Below are 20,939 nucleotides of genomic sequence, written 5' to 3'. Positions count from 1 at the left end.
TGTTACAGGGCAAGTCGTGTGCTACAGGCACAGCTCAGGCCACTAACTCACCTTTCTTATTACTTTCTTGCCAGACTCTGGATCTTTCTCAGTCTTCTCTACTTCAGTCATGAAATAGTCATCAAGGCTGAGGACTCGAGGAGCAGATCCCCCACACTCCACCTCTTTATCCTGAGTGTGAATAAATAGTAGGGGGCTCATGAGGAGAACGAGCCAAGAACATGAAGACATCGGCCGCAGAACATTATCTCACCCTGATCAGCTTGGCAACGTGCGTCTTTCCACTTCCAGGCAAACCTCTCATGATAACGACAATCTAAAGCAAAGACAAAGCAAATATTGAGACCACCTTGAGGAGGATGAGATCGAGGAGACAGAAGAATAAAGACTTACCCGCTCAGGTCTTGTGCCACGGCCCGGCTTCTTCAGAAGGTCATCCACATTTTTAGTCTCTGGCTTTTTCTCTGGAGGAAGGGGCGCAGGGGGAGGAATCGCCGCCCTCTCTTCTGGGTAAGGCCTACGAGCGGCTGTTAGGAGGAGAAGGCAGATGTTTTACAGCCCGACCACCATACTGAGAAGTCTTCTAGATGACCAGGGACTTTCTAACCTCCAAATGCAGGTGGTGGTGCCTCGTAGGATGACCGCTCTGGCTTTCGCTCATAGGAGGGTTTGTCAGTACCACTACGACGACTTGAGCCATCTTTATCCCGATAAGACGAGGACCTGCAGAAGCAGCATACACATGAGCACGCCATCTAAGACAGCCCATTTCACCATCTAGCCACCATTTACCTGTCTTCACGTGAGTGACGATCACGGTCAAAGCGCTCTCGGTCATGGTCTCCTCGGTCCCTGTGCGTATCTGTACGATCCCGCTCTCTCTCGCGTTCATAGCCCCGACGGTCCAGGTGCTTACTACTCTGCCTTTCAAAGTATGGATCCTGGTCCCTGAGGTCTCGGTCATAGCAATCAATCAAATAGTCTAGAGAAAGAGATTGTGCCCAGTCATTGCATCCATTACTGCCAGGCGGGCCACCTCACTTGCTTTCCACATCCACACAGGTGAGCTCCATCTCCAGACTTAGGCCTCATGCACATGAACATAGTTCGGGTCCGCAGCTGAGCCGCAGTTTTTGCGGCTCGGGTGCGGACCCATTCACTTCAATGGGGCCACAAAAGATGCGGACAGCACTCCGTGTGCTGTCCGCATCCTTTGCTCCGTTCCGTGGCCCCGCAAAAAAATAAAAAAAAATATAGCATGTCCTATTCTTGTCAGTTTTGCAGACAATAGGCATTACCACAATGGATCCGTGGACCGCAAAAAATGGAACGGCCGTGTGCATGAGGCCTAACGTGCATCTGTCAGCATTTATTGGGTTTTAAGTTGCAGAATATCAGAAAGTCTGACAAAACAGAACCGCGATGCAAATGCGGCAGGACACAACGTTAATGTCGTGCAGAAGGCAGCAGTACCCTTCTGTTCTCTTACCATGCCAGCTGGCCGCTGACTGTGGTTTGCTGCAAGGTGCCGGATCTCAAGACAGAACTGGCCCTCCCCAAGATGTCTGCCTTATTAAATACTTAGAACATGGAACAGTCTGTTATCACTCTGTTTAGCACCAACTGGTCAGTATCAGAGCCCCTCCATACATTGCAGGAGGTGTAACTGCGGAACGGCACAAGGCAGAGTCACTTACTCACAGTGGTCTTAGTTTTAATGAACATATGTGCCCCCTCCTAAGACCTGAAGCTAATACCATGTCCTGTACATCCGGGCACCGGCACGCACATGGCAGCCCGACAACCTCCTCATGTCTGTGCTCAGGCACCAGAGACTCAAGGCTCTCCTGCACTGTACCCCTCATACCTTTTGGAAATGAAGAAGCACCCCTCTCCAATGAAGGTTCAGGCAACAACACCACTCTCTCTCCATAGGGGGTCTGCTCCACTTTGCCCACTGTGAGATCTAGGACACAGAACAGAAACTAATGAGCAAGATGACATCATAGAACACCCCGACAGTAGAGGATGGGGGTGCCACACCTCTCCCGTGTGCGTAGTCCACAGTCTGCTGAATTCCTGACAGTTTGGACCCAACAGGAAGGTTTGCAGAATGACCCGCTTGTCGTTCTTCATCCCAAAGACCGCTGAAGGAGTCTTCATCCCAGTGCTCTGCAGCTCCTCTGCCACTAGCAGATGGCCGCACGCCACTCTCCCCGCCTGGGGGCATCTGAAAGCAAGAATAAAGAGCAGAAAACATCAAATACCAATAGTTTGTGCCAAAAGCGGTCGATTCCCTGAGTTTATGCATGAGACAAAGCTAAGGAATTGCCTCATGACTTCAAGAATAAATCAGAAAACAAATCCTCTGCCGTATCTGTACCTAGAAGAACTCAAACACAAATCTCACCTGTAAGACCTCCGACTGTAATGGCTCCGTCATGGGTTTCATTGGATCAGATGGTTTTGTATCACTGAAAAAATTCTTCAGATTGTCCAGCTGTTCTTTCTGCTCCCTGTGGATTATTAAGACAATCTGTAATAAATCCAGCCTTAGACTACAGGGGCAGCGCTGGAGACAAGCGAGCGAGCGAGCGAGCAGGGAGCCATCTTCCTGAACATCACAGCAGACCTGGACCAAACAACATGAGCTCTCGATTTATTTTTTTCTAAAGATCAACAATGACCAATTCTGGTCTCATATGGAAGAAACCGCAGCACTCACTTGTCCTCAATTCTATTGAATTTATTTCACCAGCATAAAATGCGACGTTTCGCAACCTGCTTGAGAAAGACCATTACGGCCGAAACGTCGCATTTTTTGCTGGTGAAATAAATTCCATAGAATTGAGGACAAGCGAGTGCTGCGGTTTCTTCCATATGACGCATCCAAGGGGGAACTTCAGATTGGCTCCCGACACGGCTGGCACCACCACGAGATAAGGCTTTAATTTTTTTCGCTGTGCTGCTATACGTATTCTTTTCTACAATCCCGGTCTCAGACAATCTTTGTAGCTGAGCTGTCTTATTCTAATAAAGGTGGGTTTAACTAGAGGAAAAGCATAAGGAGAACAGCAAAAGGCCACAAGCGGACAATCTACTTATGCCAGCATTAACAAAGCAATCCAAAACTCACCGAAGCATCTTCAGCTCCTGAGCAGCCTTCAGTATGATCTCGTGTTGTCTCTGGCTCAGTGCAACCACACCAGGGGCAGCAGGGTCAGAGTCCACAACGGTGGATGGTCCAGGAAGCCCAACCGGTTCTGGAGCTGACTGAGCTGGTAGCAGATTCCTTCCTTCCTCCATTACTCTTTCAGATGGATGCCACTGGCCATCTCTGGGTTCTACACTTGGATTGTCTGGAAACTCTGTATGCTTTCTGTCCTCACGCCACAAAGAAACGTCTGGGTACTCCCGAATCCGGAGCTCCAAGCGTTCACGAAAATCTCTGTCTGCAAGATCTCGGTCTAGCCTCCATCTTTCTTCCAGGTAGCTGTCAAGTGGTGGAAGAGGTGGTAACGATGAACGTGTCTGAACTGGGGAGAAAGGGCGACGTGGCGACAATGGCCGCCGAGAAGGCTGCCAGTCTCTCTCCCTTAGAGGAAGATCAAGATCTTCTGGTATCCTGGCAAAGTCTCTACCAAGGTCATCATATAAATACCGTCTTTCAGCTCTGTCAAAATAGCTTTCCCTATCTAAATTCCTCTCCCGAACCCAAGGGTCACATCTAACGTCTAAATCACGAGGCAGAGAAGGAACGGGCAAAGGGAGTCGTTCTTCCCTGAAATATGGGTCTCTGGCAAACTCTGCTTCATGATCCCGCCAGTATCGTTCCCTTTCCCAGTTCTCACTTCTTGGCCCTTCAACAGGGAGGTCCCTCCTTCGATCCTCTATGAAAGGATCTAAAAACCTTTCCCTCTCAAAAATCCTAGGCTGTGCACGGAATGCCTCACGATCAAAAGGTGGCAAGTCATCTGTGCCCTCTCTAAACGGTAGTCTCTCTTCTAAAAATGGGTCACTGCACTCATAACCTCTATCACTTGGAACATGCATTAGTTCTCGACCTCCTGGTCTGGGTGGAAGTCTCTCATGAATAAATCCCCTTGAACGCCCCCTGGATGGAGGCTGAAATCTTGGCTCAAAGTTCCCTTTCCTTGGACCTTGAGTGGGGAAATCATCTGGATAATACTCACACTCATCCGACATCTCATACTCTCTAAAACTACCTGGTCTTGCAGACTCCTGGTCATGAGGGCTTTCAATACTGTCCATGTCCTGAATGGGAAAATTTTGCCTGACATTCCCATGATGACCTTCTGGGACAGACAATCTGGGAAACTTATTTCTTTCCATAATGGGATCATGGTCTGGCTCAAATTGTGGTTCATTCATTGATGTACCAAGATCACCCCCTTTATAAAAAGATTGTGCCCTTGGATCTGCAACTATAGGTTGCTCATACAGACTATCTTCATTTTGGGGAGCTTCGACATTGAATTCATCATCAGAAATAGGTGTCTGAAATTCACCAGGTCTAACAGGGGGCAGCATCCTTGGTGCAACAGGCCTAACCGGGCGCATTCCTCTGACCTGTCCTGGCCTGACTGGGGGAGAAATCTTTGGAATAGTTTGTCTAATGGAGGGAGAAGCCCAAGGAGCACCAGGTGGAGGGGGCCGAAGAGATCCAGGTCTGACAGGGTATGAAGCTCGGGGAAGCCCAGGTCTGATTGGAGGAGGTCCCCGAGGCATTCCTGGCCTGATAGGAAAGGCAGCCTGAGGAGCTCCAGGCTTCAAAGGAGCAGAAATCTGAGGTGCCCCAGCTCTGACAAAAGGAGGGGCTTGAGGCACCTCAAACATAACAGGGGTGGGCATACTGGGGGCACCAGTTCTGATGGCAGGAGCTTCTGGTCCAGCAGACTGAGAAGAGAATGTTGATAGAGGGTCATGTTGAGCAGTAGGAGCCAGAAGGTCAGCTGAACCATCAGAGGACACTTGGGTCTCATTAGGCTTTGTAGGAACAGGCATCTGAGCAGTTTTATTCGTGATAGGAACCTGTGGGACATTGTTTTTTTTAGCCTCTGGTGCGGGAAGCCTTGAAACAGCAGGCACTTTTGAAGAAATAGATTCTTGGGGCCCACTCATCTTATCAGCACTAGTCACAGGAGTAGACACCTCAGCTCGAGAGACCATTTTATTGCCAGGAGCAGATACATCTTTTTCATGTGACTGAACAGAAAGTGTTTTGGGAAATATTGAAGCCTCACTTTTAGTTAGAATGGACTCTGTAGTTTCAGCAGCTGTCTGGCTTGTAGGAGAAGCTGGTCTGACCATCTGAGGTGGTCCTTGTACTGAAGAGATGCTGTCTTTTGAAGCTTTGTCAACATTTTCAGTCTCTATGTCGCCTTTAGTTTTCCCTAACTCAGCACTAGTAACCTTAAAGCTCAGGTCGCTCCCATGGAACTGGCTGTGGAAGGTGCCAGCTGGAACTTTGGGGCCACTGTGCTCATCACTTTTCACTTTAACATCATGAGGTGGCATTTCCTTGTCAGCCCTGCTGTCTTGCGGTAAACTTTCATGACTCTTTTGGTCTTTAGGAGCAAATCCAAACTTTCCCCACTTCTCCCCACCTTTAGCATCACGAGAAGCATCCACAGGCAAAGAAAGTCTACCCTCCTTCATACTACCCTCAGGATGCCATTCTGGTCTACCAGTGCCCTTACTAAATTGGGTCCTTTTACCTACCCAACTGTCCTGTGGGTTATTTGCACTACCAAAACGGTCAAGCTCTTCATGAAAGCCCCATTCATCACGAGACCCACAGTCAGGACCAAATTGTTCTGATGTGGGTGGAAGATCATAACCTCTATATGTGTCTGCAGGAAGCTTAGGGCCACCAAAGCTGTTCCTAGGTGGTGGGAAATTCTGGCCTTCATTAAGATCTCTAGGATGATCTTCTGGACAGCTAAACCGATCTTGATGCCCACCTTCCGGACCACCAAACCTGACCCTAGTAGGTCCCTCAGAATGGTCAAATCTATCCCGGTTTATGCCCTCTGGAGCGATAAACCTACCACGATGAGGTCCACCAGGAAATCGGGCTCTTCCAGGGGACGCATTCTCTGGAGCACCAAACCTGAAGAGATTTGGACCATGGAAGGGAGCTTCATGAAAATGAAATCTATCTACTGGAGGTCCCTCACGATTTCTAACCCCATCAGGGCAAGGACCACCAGCATCACTAAAACTGTCTGGAGTATTCTCTGCGCTGCTCCACCTATCTTGAGGTACTCTATCAGGGCCACTCCATCTATCATGCTGGGGGTCTGAGGCACTCCAGTTGTCAGGAACTTCCCCCCACTTACTGCCCACTTGCTTATCTTGTCTGCCAAAATGAGAACTTTCAGGTTTATTTCTGATGTCCCTTGAGATAGTGTCACTACTGTCTAAACCCTGCCTGCCTGGTTTGTCATCTACATTTTCCTGAGTAAGACCTTCAGATCTGCCCATCCTACCAGAAAAATTGTTGCCTTTTTTGTCCCATTTGTCTACAGCAGTCTTGTCCCAACTGCGTTCCTGGGGAACCACAGGTCTGTCCCATGTCTGGTGCAAAGGTTCTTCTGGCTGGTCCCATCTGTGTGGAGGCACAGTCTGCTGCTCATCCCACTTTTTTCCAGGAAACGGTCCTTGAACTTCCTCCCATTTTCCAACCTCCCTACTACCTTCACCTCGTTCCCAAGTTTGTTTCTGTGGAGTTTGTACATGGACACCAGGCTCTAAACTGTGCATGGATTTGTCAGCTCCTCCCAAGTCTGGGGCAGATCCAGCAAGCTGCTCCTTGGAAAAGGGCTGGTTCTGACCTTGGAAAGCATCACTGGCAGAACCGAAACCAGAGCCCTGAAAGTGCTTTCCATCAAGAAATGGACGAGGACCTTGAAATCCAAGTGAATCCCTGGGACCTGGAAACTGTCCTTCTTCAGGTGCGTGAAATCTTGAGGATCGAGGCCCACAGCCTGGACCAGAAAACCTGTCACGAGAAAAGAAAAAACGCTCAGCTTTATAAATACGTGAAGTTGATGCGCCACAAATAATTCTGCCATGTTCATCATGTCTCATGGTTATTTCTAGAAAAAGCATCAATATCAGGGAGTGGAAGCAAAAAACAACCTGAGACTGTAGCCTTACCTCGACCCTGCTGGGTTCACTGGATGGGTTGATGGCGGAGCAGAGGGTGCCGTATCCTTGTCAGATGAAAACATTAAAGGTTTGGAGTTCACATCTGTTGGTTCAGGAAGTTTCTCCACTGACTGAGAACTGCAACGATCTGTGGTTGGTAACTCTGGCAGGTGTTTATGAGGATAAGATGGGGCATTTAGAGGCATATATGTGGAAGGCCTGGCATTCCTCAGAGCTTGCTGTGCCTGATAGGAAAGGCCTGGAGCAAGACCTTTATCCCCAGAAGAGTCTGTCTCTACAGGAGAGGGAGCAGGTGCAGAGCAGCTAGCTCCAGAAGATGGCAGAAGCTGGGGGATGGAATTTGTCTTCTCAGGTGGTGGAGCAGTGCTCGACACTGAAGGCGGAGGTGCAGCTGCCTCAGTGCTGTCTGTGTTGTCAGGCGGTAAAGGTGGTTGCACTGCATCCACAGAAGCAGAGCTAACTGGTGGTAGAGGCGGCGGAGCACTCGCCGCAGGAGGCAATGGAGGTGCAGCCACGGGGGGCAGAGGAGGAGGAGCAGCTTCAGGATAAGTTGTTGTGGGAGCAGTAGGTAGGGGAGGAGGGGGAACTGTGCTATATATTTGGGATGCCGAAAATGGGGGTGGTATGCTTATTCCTGGGGGTACAGAAGGTGGCATGACTTGAGGATACGTAGGGTACTGAGGTACAACAGCAATGTAATGGTTGCCCCCATACTGCTGCTTCAAACTTTTCAGAGAAGTCACTTTCTCCTTCAGCTGAGATTTGATGGCTTTCATGTGTGCCTGCCACGATGTCCACTGGACGTGGTAGTCCTGCAGCTGGTCCTTGTGAGGGTATGTCTGCAGTAACTCCTGCCACTTTTTAAACTGACTCTCCCACTCCTGGTGAAGAGGCAAGAACTGTTTGTGCTGCATCTCGTAGTGCTGCAGCTGCACGTCCACAGACAGCGCCTGCAATAAAACACAAGAAGCTGATGAAGAACCTGAACACGGCCTGGGGAGGACAATGTGGTGCTGCCCCATCCACTCCCAGCTGTCTACACACAGCCAGCAAGCTTGCAGGCTAGCTACCCCCCAACATGCAGGGAAGGGGCAGCCTGCTGGAGAGTCAACCCTAGACTATAAACCACCACAAGCTGTGTGCAGACACTGAACAAGCAGTAACTCAGGATCAGTTCAGGATACAGCGCTGCCTGGGAGTCTGAGAACCTTTCAGACTTCTCTATATTTCTGCATAAATTTGACCTAAAACTCCAGAATTTTACATAAGTCCTAAAAGTAGATAAAAAAAAAAAAAAAAAAGTCAAATGAGTCACAAAGACCTGGAGGAAAATACTCTGATATCATGTCTGTGAGCGGTAAAAGTATGTGAACCCCCACTTTCATTATCTGGTGTGACCCCCTTCATTCCGGCAATTGTAGATTATTCCTGCACATCGGCTTTCAAGAACTTTAGGCCATTCCTCCATACAGAGCAGCTCCAGCTCTGCTATGTCGGTGGCTTCCTCCATGAACTGCTCGCTTCAGCTCCTTCCACATCAGGTCCAGACTGTGAAGTTCCAGAACTTTTCCTTTTTTTCTTCTTTACCTATTCTTTGGAGAACATCTTGTGTCCTGAGGGACGTCGTCTTGCTGCATGACCCACGTTCTCTTGAGATACGGCTCGTGGACAGACGTTCTGGTATAACTCGGAAATCATTGCTCCATCAGTTATCATAAGACTTACTGGTCCAGATGCAGCAGAACAGGCCCAGACCATGATCCTACTGGTACTGTGTGTCACAGATGAGGTCTTTATGCTGGATGCTCCTTTCTCCACACATAAAGCTTCTCATTTACATCAGAAAGTTCTGTTTTCATCCGTCCACAGAACATTCTTCCAATATCCTTGTCCAGGTAACCTCTACAAACTGCAGACGAGCAGCAATGTTCCTTTTGAGCCTTCTCCTTGCAGTCCTGCCTTGCACACCATTGTTGTTCAGTGTCCTCCTATCAGCTAATGTCAGAAAGGTTTCCTTCGGTTCCTTTGTAACCCCGTGGACCATTACATTCCTTGTTCTTCGCGAGATCTTCGTTGGTTGACCACTCCTGGGAGGATAATCATGGTCTCTCTTCCATTCCTACACCGTCTGACTGTGGATTGCCAGAGTCCAGACTCTTAGGCTACTTTCACAGACACGTTTTTCCGGATCGGGCAGGCAGTTCCGGTGTCGGAATTGAACGCCGGATTCAAACAACGCTAGTGTGAAAGTAGCCTTAGATGGTTTTGTGACCTGTTTCCAGCCTAATGACAATCAACAACTCTTCTTCTGAGGTCTGCAGGAATCTGCTTTGTTCCTGTCTTTGGTAGAACAGATCCCCGCTCACATCTGATTGAAGACACCTGTCACACTATCTGTTGTTTTTAAGGGTTCACATACTTTTACCACTCACAGGCGGATGATACCGGAGCACCATATTGGAGGGGTTTATAAAAGGCTTCTTTACTGTAAGAGCTGTGAATCTGTGGAGCAGTCACTTCAGGACGTGGTCACAGCAGGGACAGGGGACGGGTTTATACAAGGATTAGATGAATTCTAAACACTTATGAACATGATGTGCAGAAATCGGTCTCACTCCCAGAAATTCGCGACCCCACCGTGGACTGTGTAACTTACAGCAAGGTGTGGGGGATCCACTAAGAGCTGCTGACACCGCTGGAGCAGCTGCTGCAATGCGCTGTGTTTCTGGATGATGCCCTGATACTGGAAGCCCAAGCGATGCTGCTCATGCTGCTGCCAGTGCGCTGCCGCCTCCTGCAGGGTCTTCAGCCGCAGCGCCTGCTCCGGGTCCTCCGTCAGGTTCATGCTTGGCTGGAAGAACAACACAAGAGTAATGAGCGGCAGCAAATCCCTGCCGCAGCCGAGATCACCACCGAGCCGCAGCCACAGTAGAGACCCTTCCCCCCCGGAGCCCCTGCCGCAGCAGAGACCCTTCCCCCCCGGAGCCCCTGCCGCAGCAGAGACCACCCCCCCGGAGCCCCTGCCGCAGCAGAGACCACCCCCCCGGAGCCCCTGCCGCAGCAGAGACCACCCCCCCCGGAGCCCCTGCCGCAGCAGAGACCACCCCCCCGGAGCCCCTGCCGCAGCAGAGACCACCCCCCCGGAGCCCCTGCCGCAGCAGAGACCACCCCCCCGGAGCCCCTGCCGCAGCAGAGACCACCCCCCCGGAGCCCCTGCCGCAGCAGAGACCACCCCCCCGGAGCCCCTGCCGCAGCAGAGACCACCCCCCCGGAGCCCCTGCCGCAGCAGAGACCACCCCCCCGGAGCCCCTGCCGCAGCAGAGACCACCCTGAGGTCTAGGGATTTACCGTGGTGTCCAGTGCGGGGGGCGGAGCCGTATCCACTGGGGGTGGCTCCAGAGGGGGTGGAGCATGTCCTGCAGATGGGTGGGGGGCACTCTGCGGAGCTTCCGGAGCAGTCGCCTCATTCAAGCGTTTCTTGGATTTCTGCTGCAGACTCAGGAGATGCTGCTTGTAGTAATACTGCTGCTGCTCCTGCAACATGGAGAGCGGAGAGGTGAGGGGTACGGCCGAGCCCCCCACGGCGCAGGCGCACAGCACCCTCCCCACACACACACGCGGCGCAGGCGCACAGCACCCTCCCCACACACACACGCGGCGCAGGCGCACAGCACCCTCCCCACACACACACACGCGGCGCAGGCGCACAGCACCCTCCCCACACACACACACACACACACACGCGGCGCAGGCGCACAGCACCCTCCCCACACACACACACACACGCGGCGCAGGCGCACAGCACCCTCCCCACACACACACACACACGCGGCGCAGGCGCACAGCACCCTCCCCACACACACACACACACGCGGCGCAGGCGCACAGCACCCTCCCCACACACACACACACACGCGGCGCAGGCGCACAGCACCCTCCCCACACACACACGCGGCGCAGGCGCACAGCACCCTCCCCACACACACACACGCGGCGCAGGCGCACAGCACCCTCCCCACACACACACACACGCGGCGCAGGCGCACAGCACCCTCCCCACACACACACACGCGGCGCAGGCGCACAGCACCCTCCCCACACACAGACACACCACGGCGCAGGCGCACAGCACCCTCCCCACACACACAGACACACACACACACGCGGCGCAGGCGCACAGCACCCTCCCCACACACACAGACGCGGCGCAGGCGCACAGCACCCTCCCCACACACACAGACGCGGCGCAGGCGCACAGCACCCTCCCCACACACACACGCGGCGCAGGCGCACAGCACCCTCCCCACACACACAGACAACACACGCGGCGCAGGCGCACAGCACCCTCCCCACACACACAGACACACACACGCGGCGCAGGCGCACAGCACCCTCCCCACACACACAGACACACACACGCGCACAGCACCCTCCCCACACACACGCGGCGCAGGTGCACAGCACCCTCCCCCACACACACACGCGGCGCAGGCGCACAGCACCCTCCCCACACACACACACACACGCGGCGCAGGCGCACAGCACCCTCCCCACACACACACACACGCACACACGCGGCGCAGGCGCACAGCACCCTCCCCACACACACACACGCACACACGCGGCGCAGGCGCACAGCACCCTCCCCACACACACACACACACGCGGCGCAGGCGCACAGCACCCTCCCCACACACACACACACACGCGGCGCAGGCGCACAGCACCCTCCCCACACACACACACACACGCGGCGCAGGCGCACAGCACCCTCCCCACACACACACACACACGCGGCGCAGGCGCACAGCACCCTCCCCACACACACACACACACGCGGCGCAGGCGCACAGCACCCTCCCCACACACACACACACACGCGGCGCAGGCGCACAGCACCCTCCCCACACACACACACACACGCGGCGCAGGCGCACAGCACCCTCCCCACACACACACACACACGCGGCGCAGGCGCACAGGACCCCCACACGCGGCGCAGGCGCACAGGACCCCCACACGCGGCGCAGGCGCACAGGACCCCCACACGCGGCGCAGGCACACAGGACCCCCACACGCGGCGCAGGCACACAGGACCCCCACACGCGGCGCAGGCACACAGGACCCCCACACGCGGCGCAGGCACACAGGACCCCCACACGCGGCGCAGGCACACAGGACCCCCACACGCGGCGCAGGCACACAGGACCCCCACACGCAGCGCAGGCACACAGGACCCCCACACGCAGCGCAGGCACACAGGACCCCCACACGCAGCGCAGGCACACAGGACCCCCACACGCAGCGCAGGCACACAGGACCCCCACACGCAGCGCAGGCACACAGGACCCCCACACGCAGCGCAGGCACACAGGACCCCCACACGCAGCGCAGGCACACAGGACCCCCACACGCAGCGCAGGCACACAGGACCCCCACACGCAGCGCAGGCACACAGGACCCCCACACGCAGCGCAGGCACACAGGACCCCCACACGCAGCGCAGGCACACAGGACCCCCACACGCAGCGCAGGCACACAGGACCCCCACACGCAGCGCAGGCACACAGGACCCCCACACGCAGCGCAGGCACACAGGACCCCCACACGCAGCGCAGGCACACAGGACCCCCACACGCAGCGCAGGCACACAGGACCCCCACACGCAGCGCAGGCACACAGGACCCCCACACGCAGCGCAGGCACACAGGACCCCCACACGCAGCGCAGGCACACAGGACCCCCACACGCAGCGCAGGCACACAGGACCCCCACACGCAGCGCAGGCACACAGGACCCCCACACGCAGCGCAGGCACACAGGACCCCCACACGCAGCGCAGGCACACAGGACCCCCACACGCAGCGCAGGCACACAGGACCCCCACACGCAGCGCAGGCACACAGGACCCCCACACGCAGCGCAGGCACACAGGACCCCCACACGCAGCGCAGGCACACAGGACCCCCACACGCAGCGCAGGCACACAGGACCCCCCACACGCAGCGCAGGCACACAGGACCCCCCCCCACACGCAGCGCAGGCACACAGGACCCCCCCCCACACGCAGCGCAGGCACACAGGACCCCCCCCCCACACGCAGCGCAGGCACACAGGACCCCCCCCACACGCAGCGCAGGCACACAGGACCCCCCCCCACACGCAGCGCAGGCACACAGGACCCCCCCCCACACGCAGCGCAGGCACACAGGACCCCCCCCCACACATGCAGCACAGGCACACAGCCCCCCCCCCCCCACACATGCAGCGCAGGCACACAGCCCCCCCCCCCACACACACATGCAGCGCAGGCGCACAGCCCCCCACACGCAGCGCAGGCACACAGCACCCTCCCCACACACACACATGCAGCGCAGGCACACAGCCCCCCCACACACAGACATGCAGCGCAGGCGCACAGCGCCCCCCCACACACAGACATGCAGCGCAGGCGCACAGCGCCCCCCTACACACAGACATGCAGCGCAGGCGCACAGCCCCCTCCCCACACACATGCAGCGCAGGCGCACAGCCCCCCACACACATGCAGCGCAGGCGCACAACCCCCCACACACATGCAGCGCAGGCGCACAGCCCCCCACACACATGCAGCGCAGGCGCACAGCCCCCCTTTAGGGGACACTTACCTCCAGTGTGGCAGAGTTTGTCTCCTGGGGGGGCCCCCCCTCGGAGGAGGGCAGGGGAGGGGGCGGCGGCGGCTGGTCGGGGGCGGGCGGCGGCGGGGGCTGGTCGGGGGCGGGCGGCGGCGGAGGATGCTCGGGCTCCGGAGGGGCCAGCGGTTGCTGGTAGTCGGGCGGCGGAACGGTGTGTCCATAGGGCGGTGGTGGGGGGAAGGGGTACGGAGCCGGCGGGCGCGGGGGGGTGAAGTAGGGTCGCGGAGGAGCCCCCGCAGGAAGAACCGTCTCTAGCTGCCGCTGGTGCATGCGCTGGAGCTGCTCGAGCTGGGCCAAGTGCTGGTCCCGGAGGCTCTGGAAGGCCGGGGCCGGAGCCGGGGGACCGGGCGAGCCAGCGTAACGGGGAGGCCAGCCCGGGAACATGACGACGATCTACCGCTGCTCTCACACAGCTCTATGAGGGGCGCACCGAAGCGGAAGTGACGACACAAAGCGGCGCAGGCGCAGTCCACTGCTTCCAGCCTTCAAGATGGCGGCGGCCATTCTAGGCCGCAGACTGCGCATGTCTGGCCTCAGGGGACGCCTCAGCAGCCAGAGCGCAGTGTAATAGTGTATCATAGTCGTGACCCCCGGCTGCAGGGCCCCCAGGTTATAGGGAGCGGACCCCCGGCTGCAGGGCGCCCAGGTTATAGGGAGAGGACCCCCGGCTGCAGGGCCCCCAGGTTATAGGGAGAGGACCCCCGGCTGCAGGGCCCCCAGGTTATAGGGAGAGGACCCCCGGTTGCAGGGCCCCCAGGTTATAGGGAGAGGACCCCCGGCTGCAGGGCTCCCAGGTTATAGGGAGAGGACCCCCGGTTGCAGGGCCCCCAGGTTATAGGGAGAGGACCCCCGGCTGCAGGGCCCCCAGGTTATAGGGAGCGGACCCCCGGCTGCAGGGCGCCCAGGTTATAGGGAGCGGACCCCCGGCTGCAGGGCCCCCAGGTTATAGGGAGAGGACCCCCGGCTGCAGGGCCCCCAGGTTATAGGGAGAGGACCCCCGGCTGCAGGGCCCCCAGGTGATAGGGAGAGGACCCCCGGCTGCAGGGCCCCCAGGTTATAGGGAGAGGACCCCCGGCTGCAGGGCGCCCAGGTTATAGGGAGAGGATCCCCGGCTGCAGGGCGCCCAGGTTATAGGGAGAGGACCTCCGGCTGCAGGGCGCCCAGGTTATAGGGAGTGGACCCCCGGCTGCAGGGCCCCTAGGTTATAGGGAGAGGACCCCCGGCTGCAGGGCCCCCAGGTTATAGGGAGAGGACCCCCGGCTGCAGGGCGCCCAGGTTATAGGGAGAGGACCCCCGGCTGCAGGGCCCCCAGGTTGTAGGGAGAGGACCCCCGGCTGCAGGGCCCCCAGGTTATAGGGTTAGCGCAGCGCAGGCATACAGCAAGCTCCCCCCACACGCAGCGCAGGCACACAGCACCCTCCCCACACATACACATGCAGCGCAGGCACACAGCACCCTCCCCACACACACACGTGGGGAGAGGACCCCCAGCTGCAAGGCGTCCGGGTTATAGGGAGAGGATCCCCGGCTGCAGGGCCCCCAGGTTATAGGGAGAGGACCCCCGGCTGCAGAGCTCCCAGGTTATAGGGTTAGCGCAGCGCAGGCTGATGAAGGCCTGCGCACCAGCCTATATCGCCCCCTGGCTGAGATAGTGAGGTGGGAGGTTGGCAGGCCTTCACCAGCCTATATCGCCTCCTGGCTGAGATAGGTGAGACGTCGGCAGGCCTTCATCAGCCTATATCGCCCCCTGGCTGAGATAGGTGAGACGTCGGCAGGCCTTCATCAGCCTATATCGCCCCCTGGCTGAGATAGTGAGGTGGGACGTCGTCAGGCCTTCATCAGCCTATATCGCCCCCTGGCTGAGATAGTGAGGTGGGACGTCGGCAGGCCTTCACCAGCCTATATCGCCTCCTGGCTGAGATAGGTGAGACGTCGGCAGGCCTTCATCAGCCTATATCGCCCCCTGGCTGAGATAGGTGAGATGTCGGCAGGCCTTCATCAGCCTATATCGCCCCCTGGCTGAGATAGTGAGGTGGGACGTCGGCAGGCCTTCATCAGCCTATATCGCCCCCTGGCTGAGATAGTGAGGTGGGAGGTTGGCAGGCCTTCATCAGCCTATATCGCCCCCTGGCTGAGATAGTGAGGTGGTACGTCGGCAGGCCTTCATCAGCCTATATCGCCTCCTGGCTGAGATAGGTGAGACGTCGGCAGGCCTTCATCAGCCTATATCGCCCCCTGGCTGAGATAGTGAGGTGGGACGTCGTCAGGCCTTCATCAGCCTATATCGCCCCCTGGCTGAGATAGTGAGGTGGGACGTCGGCAGGCCTTCATCAGCCTATATCGCCCCCTGGCTGAGATAGTGAGGTGGGAGGTCGGCAGGCCTTCATCAGCCTATATCGCCCCCCTGGCTGAGATAGTGAGGTGGGACGTCGGCAGGCCTTCATCAGCCTATATCGCCTCCTGGCTGAGATAGGTGAGATGTCGGCAGGCCTTCATCAGCCTATATCGCTCCCTGGCTGAGATAGTGAGGTGGGACGTCGTCAGGCCTTCATCAGCCTATATCGCCCCCTGGCTGAGATAGTGAGGTGGGACGTCGGCAGGCCTTCACCAGCCTATATCGCCCCCTGGCTGAGATAGGGAGGTGAGACGTCGGCAGGCCTTCACCAGCCTTTATCGCCCCCTGGTTGAGATAGTGAGGTGGGACGTCGGCAGGCCTTCACCAGCCTATATCGCCCCCTGGCTGAGATAGTGAGGTGGGACGTCGGCAGGCCTTCACCAGCCTATATCGCCCCCTGGTTGAGATAGTGAGGTGGGACGTCGGCAGGCCTTCACCAGCCTTTATCGCCCCCTGGCTGAGATAGTGAGGTTGGACGTCTTCAGGCCTTCACCAGCCTATATCGCCCCCTGGCTGAGATAGTGAGGTGGGACGTCGGCAGGCGTTCATCAGCCTATATCGCCCCCTGGCTGAGATAGTGAGGTGGGACGTCGGCAGGCCTTCACCAGCCTATATCGCCTCCTGGCTGAGATAGGTGAGACGTCGGCAGGCCTTCATCAGCCTATATCCCCCCTGGCTGAGATAGTGAGGTGGGACGTCCTCAGGCCTTCACCAGCCTTTATCGCCCCCTGGCTGAGATAGTGAGGTTGGACGTCCTCAGGCCTTCACCAGCCTATATCGCCCTCTGGCTGAGATAGTGAGGTGGGACGTCGGCAGGCCTTCATCAGCCTATATCGCCCCCTGGCTGAGATAGTGAGGTGGGACGTCGGCAGGCCTTCACCAGCCTTTATCGCCCCCTGGCTGAGATAGTGAGGTTGGACGTTTTCAGGCCTTCACCAGCCTATATCGCCCCCTGGCTGAGATAGTGAGGTTGGACGTCCTCAGGCCTTCACCAGCCTATATCGCCCTCTGGCTGAGATAGTGAGGTGGGACGTCGGCAGGCCTTCATCAGCCTATATCGCCCCCTGGCTGAGATAGTGAGGTGGGACGTCGGCAGGCCTTCACCAGCCTATATCGCCCCCTGGCTGAGATAGGAAAAATTCGTACCTGGGATTTTACTTTTCTTGAGTCCGGAGGCAGCACATCATGGGTTAATAGTTGGTCTTCTTCTTTCTAGGACCGCCCACCTAGTAAAACAAGTAATCAATTAGTTAATTAAATTAATGGCCTCCCCTATAAGGGACCCCTCCCGGATGCCTCGGTGTGTTAAAGAAATAGACTCAGACAAACATATGCACAAAATAAATTTATTAGGAAGGGTAAACTTGTGCTGCCTCCGGACTCAAGGAAAGTAAAATCCCAGGTACGAATTTTTCCTTTCCCCTATCGTCCTCCGGCAGCACAGAATGGGATTTTAATAGATCTCATAGGGAGGGACTTTCATCCACGGCTGCTGACAAAACCCCAGTACCAAAGGCTGAGCTCCTAGCATTGATGTCCAGACGATAGTGCTTAGCAAACGTCAGAGATGAGGACCATGATGCGGCGTTGCAAATATCTTCAATGGGAACTTGCGCCATTTCAGCCCAGGAGGTTGCTGCAGCTCTGGTGGAATGGGCCCTGATTGGAAAGGGTGGAGGAAGGGCTTCAAGAGAATAGGCTTCCATAATTGTTGTCTTTATCCACCTCGCAAGAGAGTCCTTAGAAGGTAGTTGTCCCTTTCTTGGACCAGCGAAGAGAACAAAAAGATTTTCGGAGTTTCCTGAAGTCTTTAGTTCTTTGGAGATAGATTTGTAATGTTCTTTTAACATCTAGAGTATTCAGGAGTATCTGTTGCTCGTTAACAGGATTAGGAAAAAATACCGGGAGAAATGATTCCCTATTCTTGTTAGCTAAAGAAGGTACTTTCGGCAGAAAAGTAGGAACTGTACGCAATAGGACTCCATCTGGTAAAAAGCGTACATAGGGAGATCTGGACGACAAGGCCTGGAGTTCACCCAGCCTCTTGGCGGAAGTGAGGGCCGTCAAAAATAAAGCCTTGTAAGAAAGCCATTTGAGATCTACATCTTGTAAAGGCTCAAAAGGTGCTGCGATAAGTCTTTTTAGGACTAAGGAAAGGTCCCAAATAGGAGTAGGATCTCTATGCACTGGTTGCAGTCTTCTAACTGCCTTGAAGAACCTGAGGATTAGAGGGTGATGAAGGAATCTATTTTTTGTCATGGAGTTAATGGCAGTCATATGGGCTCTCAGGGTATTTGGTTTGAGACCTTTCTGAAAGCTATCTTTAAGATATTGCAGTACTGAAGAGGCGTCAAGGTCATTGTGGCCAGAATCAGAACTCCAGGAAACAAATTTCCTCCATATTTTAGAATATTTCCTGTTAGTCGAGTCTTTGCGAGAGGCAAGCAGAGTATTAATGACAGACTGTGAGAGGCCTTCGGCTTCTAATTTAGATCTTTCAACTTCCAGGCAGTAAGATCTAGATGGTCTAGAGTCTAGACTCTGATGATATAGGCCGTTCTGGAGAAGAAGATCCGGATGAGGAGGGAGCTTCCAGAATTCTCCCCTGGACAGATGAAGGAGGAGCGGGAACCATGACCTCCTTGGCCAAAAGGGAGTTATTATAATTACAAATAGAGGCTTCTCTTCTGCTATTTTCCGTAATGTGAGGAACTGGGGGAAAAACGTAGGTGGAAAGGTCCTTCCAACTTATTGAGAAAGCATTTACCACTGCAGGATTGTCAGAGATCTTCAGAGAACAGAACCTGCTTAACTTCTTGTTTGTTGCAGATGCCATCAGGTCCCAGGACAGACAACCCCACTTGGCTACAATGCTTTGGAAGACAATAGGATTTAGTTCCCATTCCACTTGGTTGACTATCTTCCTGCTCAGAAGATCCGCTTGAGTGTTCGAGGAGCCTCTGATATGCAGAGCTTTCAACTCCGCAAGATGTGATTCCGCCCATTTGAAAATTTTCTTGCATAAATTCAGAAGGTGCTTGCTCCTCGTGCCCCCTTGCTTGTTCAAATAAAATACTGTGACAAGATTGTCTGAATGGATCAGCACTGATTTCCCTGACACCTCGGTCTCGAACTTTTACAGTGCTAACAGTACAGCTTTCAATTCTTTGTAATTCGAAGACTGTCCCATTTCTATGGGGGACCAGCGGCCTTGCACCCACTTGTTCTTGAGGTGTGCTCCTCAGCCCTGGCCGGATGCATCCGTCGAGATGATTACTGAGGAGAGAAACTGGAAATTCTTCCCTTTGGTCAGATTGCTTGAGTGAAGCCACCATTTGAGGCTCTGTACTGTGGAGGAAGATAACTTCACCTTTGCCCCTAACTGGTAATGGCTGCGCCGCCAAGACTGGAGTAGATTCTGCTGAAGATCTCAGGTGTGGATATTCGCCCAGGGTACTGCATCCGCAACAGCTGTCAGATGTCCCAATGTTTTCATAACTCTGTGGACAGACGGTGACGGCAGAGATATAAGTTTCCTTATCTCCTTCTTCGGTAACTCCATCTTTGGTAGAGGAAGGTATAACTTCATGGAGACTGTGTCTATCAGGAAGCCGAGAAAAATCTTGGAAGTGGAGGGAATCAGATCGGACTTTGCCCAGTTCAACAGGAAACCTACAGACTGGAGAAGTTTTATGGTCTCTTCTAAATTATGCTGCAGAAGATTCTCTGACTGTGCAATGACAAGCCCATCGTCCAAATAGGGGAAAATCTGAATCCTCCGAAGACGAAGCTCCACACAAGCTGAACGGGAGGGCCCTGAATTGGAAATGCCGCGTCCTTTTTCCCATCCTGATGGCGACTCAAGTATTTTCTTGATTGTAACTGGATCGGAATGTGGAGGTATGCGTCCTTTAAGTCCAGGGAGGACATAAACTGATTCTTTCTGAGGACCGCAGTGATGGACCTTTTGAAATGGATCTTTTTCATGCAGCGGTTTACATAACGGAGATCTATGATTAAGCGGCTTTTTCCATCGGGTTTGGGAACACGAAATACTCTGGAGTAGACGCCTGAATATTCTTGATGAACTGGAACTGGTTCTAGGGCTCCTTTTTCCACGAACTCTTTTAAAAGCTGGACGATCTCTGGGTCTCTTCCATCGTTGAGAAGAAATCTGTCTCTTGGTAGATGGCTGAACTCTAGAGCATAGCCATTGTGAACAACATTCAGTGCCCAACAATCCGAAGTAATCTGCTGCCATTTGGGGTAGAAGAGTGCCAGGCGTCCTCCCACTTTCTGACCTCAGAACTCAGGTTTGGTAGATCTGTTATCGTCGGTCTTTTTTCTGGACTTCTCCGCCGGAATCCAGGTTCTACGGTCAGATCTTCCACGACTGGAACGACCTCTAAAGGTAGATCTCCTGGAATCTTGACCCCTGTAGGCACGAAAAAATCTCCTCTCTCTGCGTTTAGGCTGTGGAAAACTTAACGCTTTATCTTCCATATTGGCCTCAAGAAGCTTATCGAGATGAGAACCGAACAATTTGCCAGGTTTGAAGGGAAGGGAACACAGGTTACTCTTGGAAGAGGGGTCTCCAGACCAGAGTTTTAGCCATATGGCTCTTCTAACAGAATTAGCAAGTGCCATGTTCTTAGCGATAAGCCTTAAGGAGTCAA

The 20,939-nt window shown here is 55.0% G+C and overlaps 1 protein-coding gene across 1 annotated transcript in view; it reads right to left on the bottom strand.

The window, feature by feature from the left end:
* YLPM1 (YLP motif containing 1) overlaps positions 1-14,550 on the bottom strand; it is a 31,720-nt gene extending 17,170 nt beyond the window's left edge. Inside the window, exons 1-13 of the mRNA XM_044300227.1 lie at positions 13,842-14,550; positions 10,543-10,728; positions 9,851-10,045; positions 7,183-8,144; positions 3,137-7,024; positions 2,411-2,516; positions 2,044-2,230; positions 1,868-1,966; positions 793-982; positions 608-723; positions 394-527; positions 254-316; positions 52-171 (exon numbers count right to left, since the gene is read on the bottom strand). Of these exons, the coding sequence (XP_044156162.1) occupies positions 52-171; positions 254-316; positions 394-527; positions 608-723; positions 793-982; positions 1,868-1,966; positions 2,044-2,230; positions 2,411-2,516; positions 3,137-7,024; positions 7,183-8,144; positions 9,851-10,045; positions 10,543-10,728; positions 13,842-14,252 (6,657 nt within the window). The 5' untranslated portion in view covers positions 14,253-14,550. The remainder of the gene's footprint in view (positions 1-51; positions 172-253; positions 317-393; positions 528-607; positions 724-792; positions 983-1,867; positions 1,967-2,043; positions 2,231-2,410; positions 2,517-3,136; positions 7,025-7,182; positions 8,145-9,850; positions 10,046-10,542; positions 10,729-13,841) is intronic.
* Positions 14,551-20,939: the final 6,389 nt, after the last annotated feature.

This window comes from Bufo gargarizans, chromosome 6 (assembly GCF_014858855.1).
Source record: "Bufo gargarizans isolate SCDJY-AF-19 chromosome 6, ASM1485885v1, whole genome shotgun sequence".
Lineage (NCBI taxonomy): Eukaryota > Metazoa > Chordata > Amphibia > Anura > Bufonidae > Bufo > Bufo gargarizans.
This window is presented reverse-complemented; position numbering and strand designations above follow the sequence as displayed.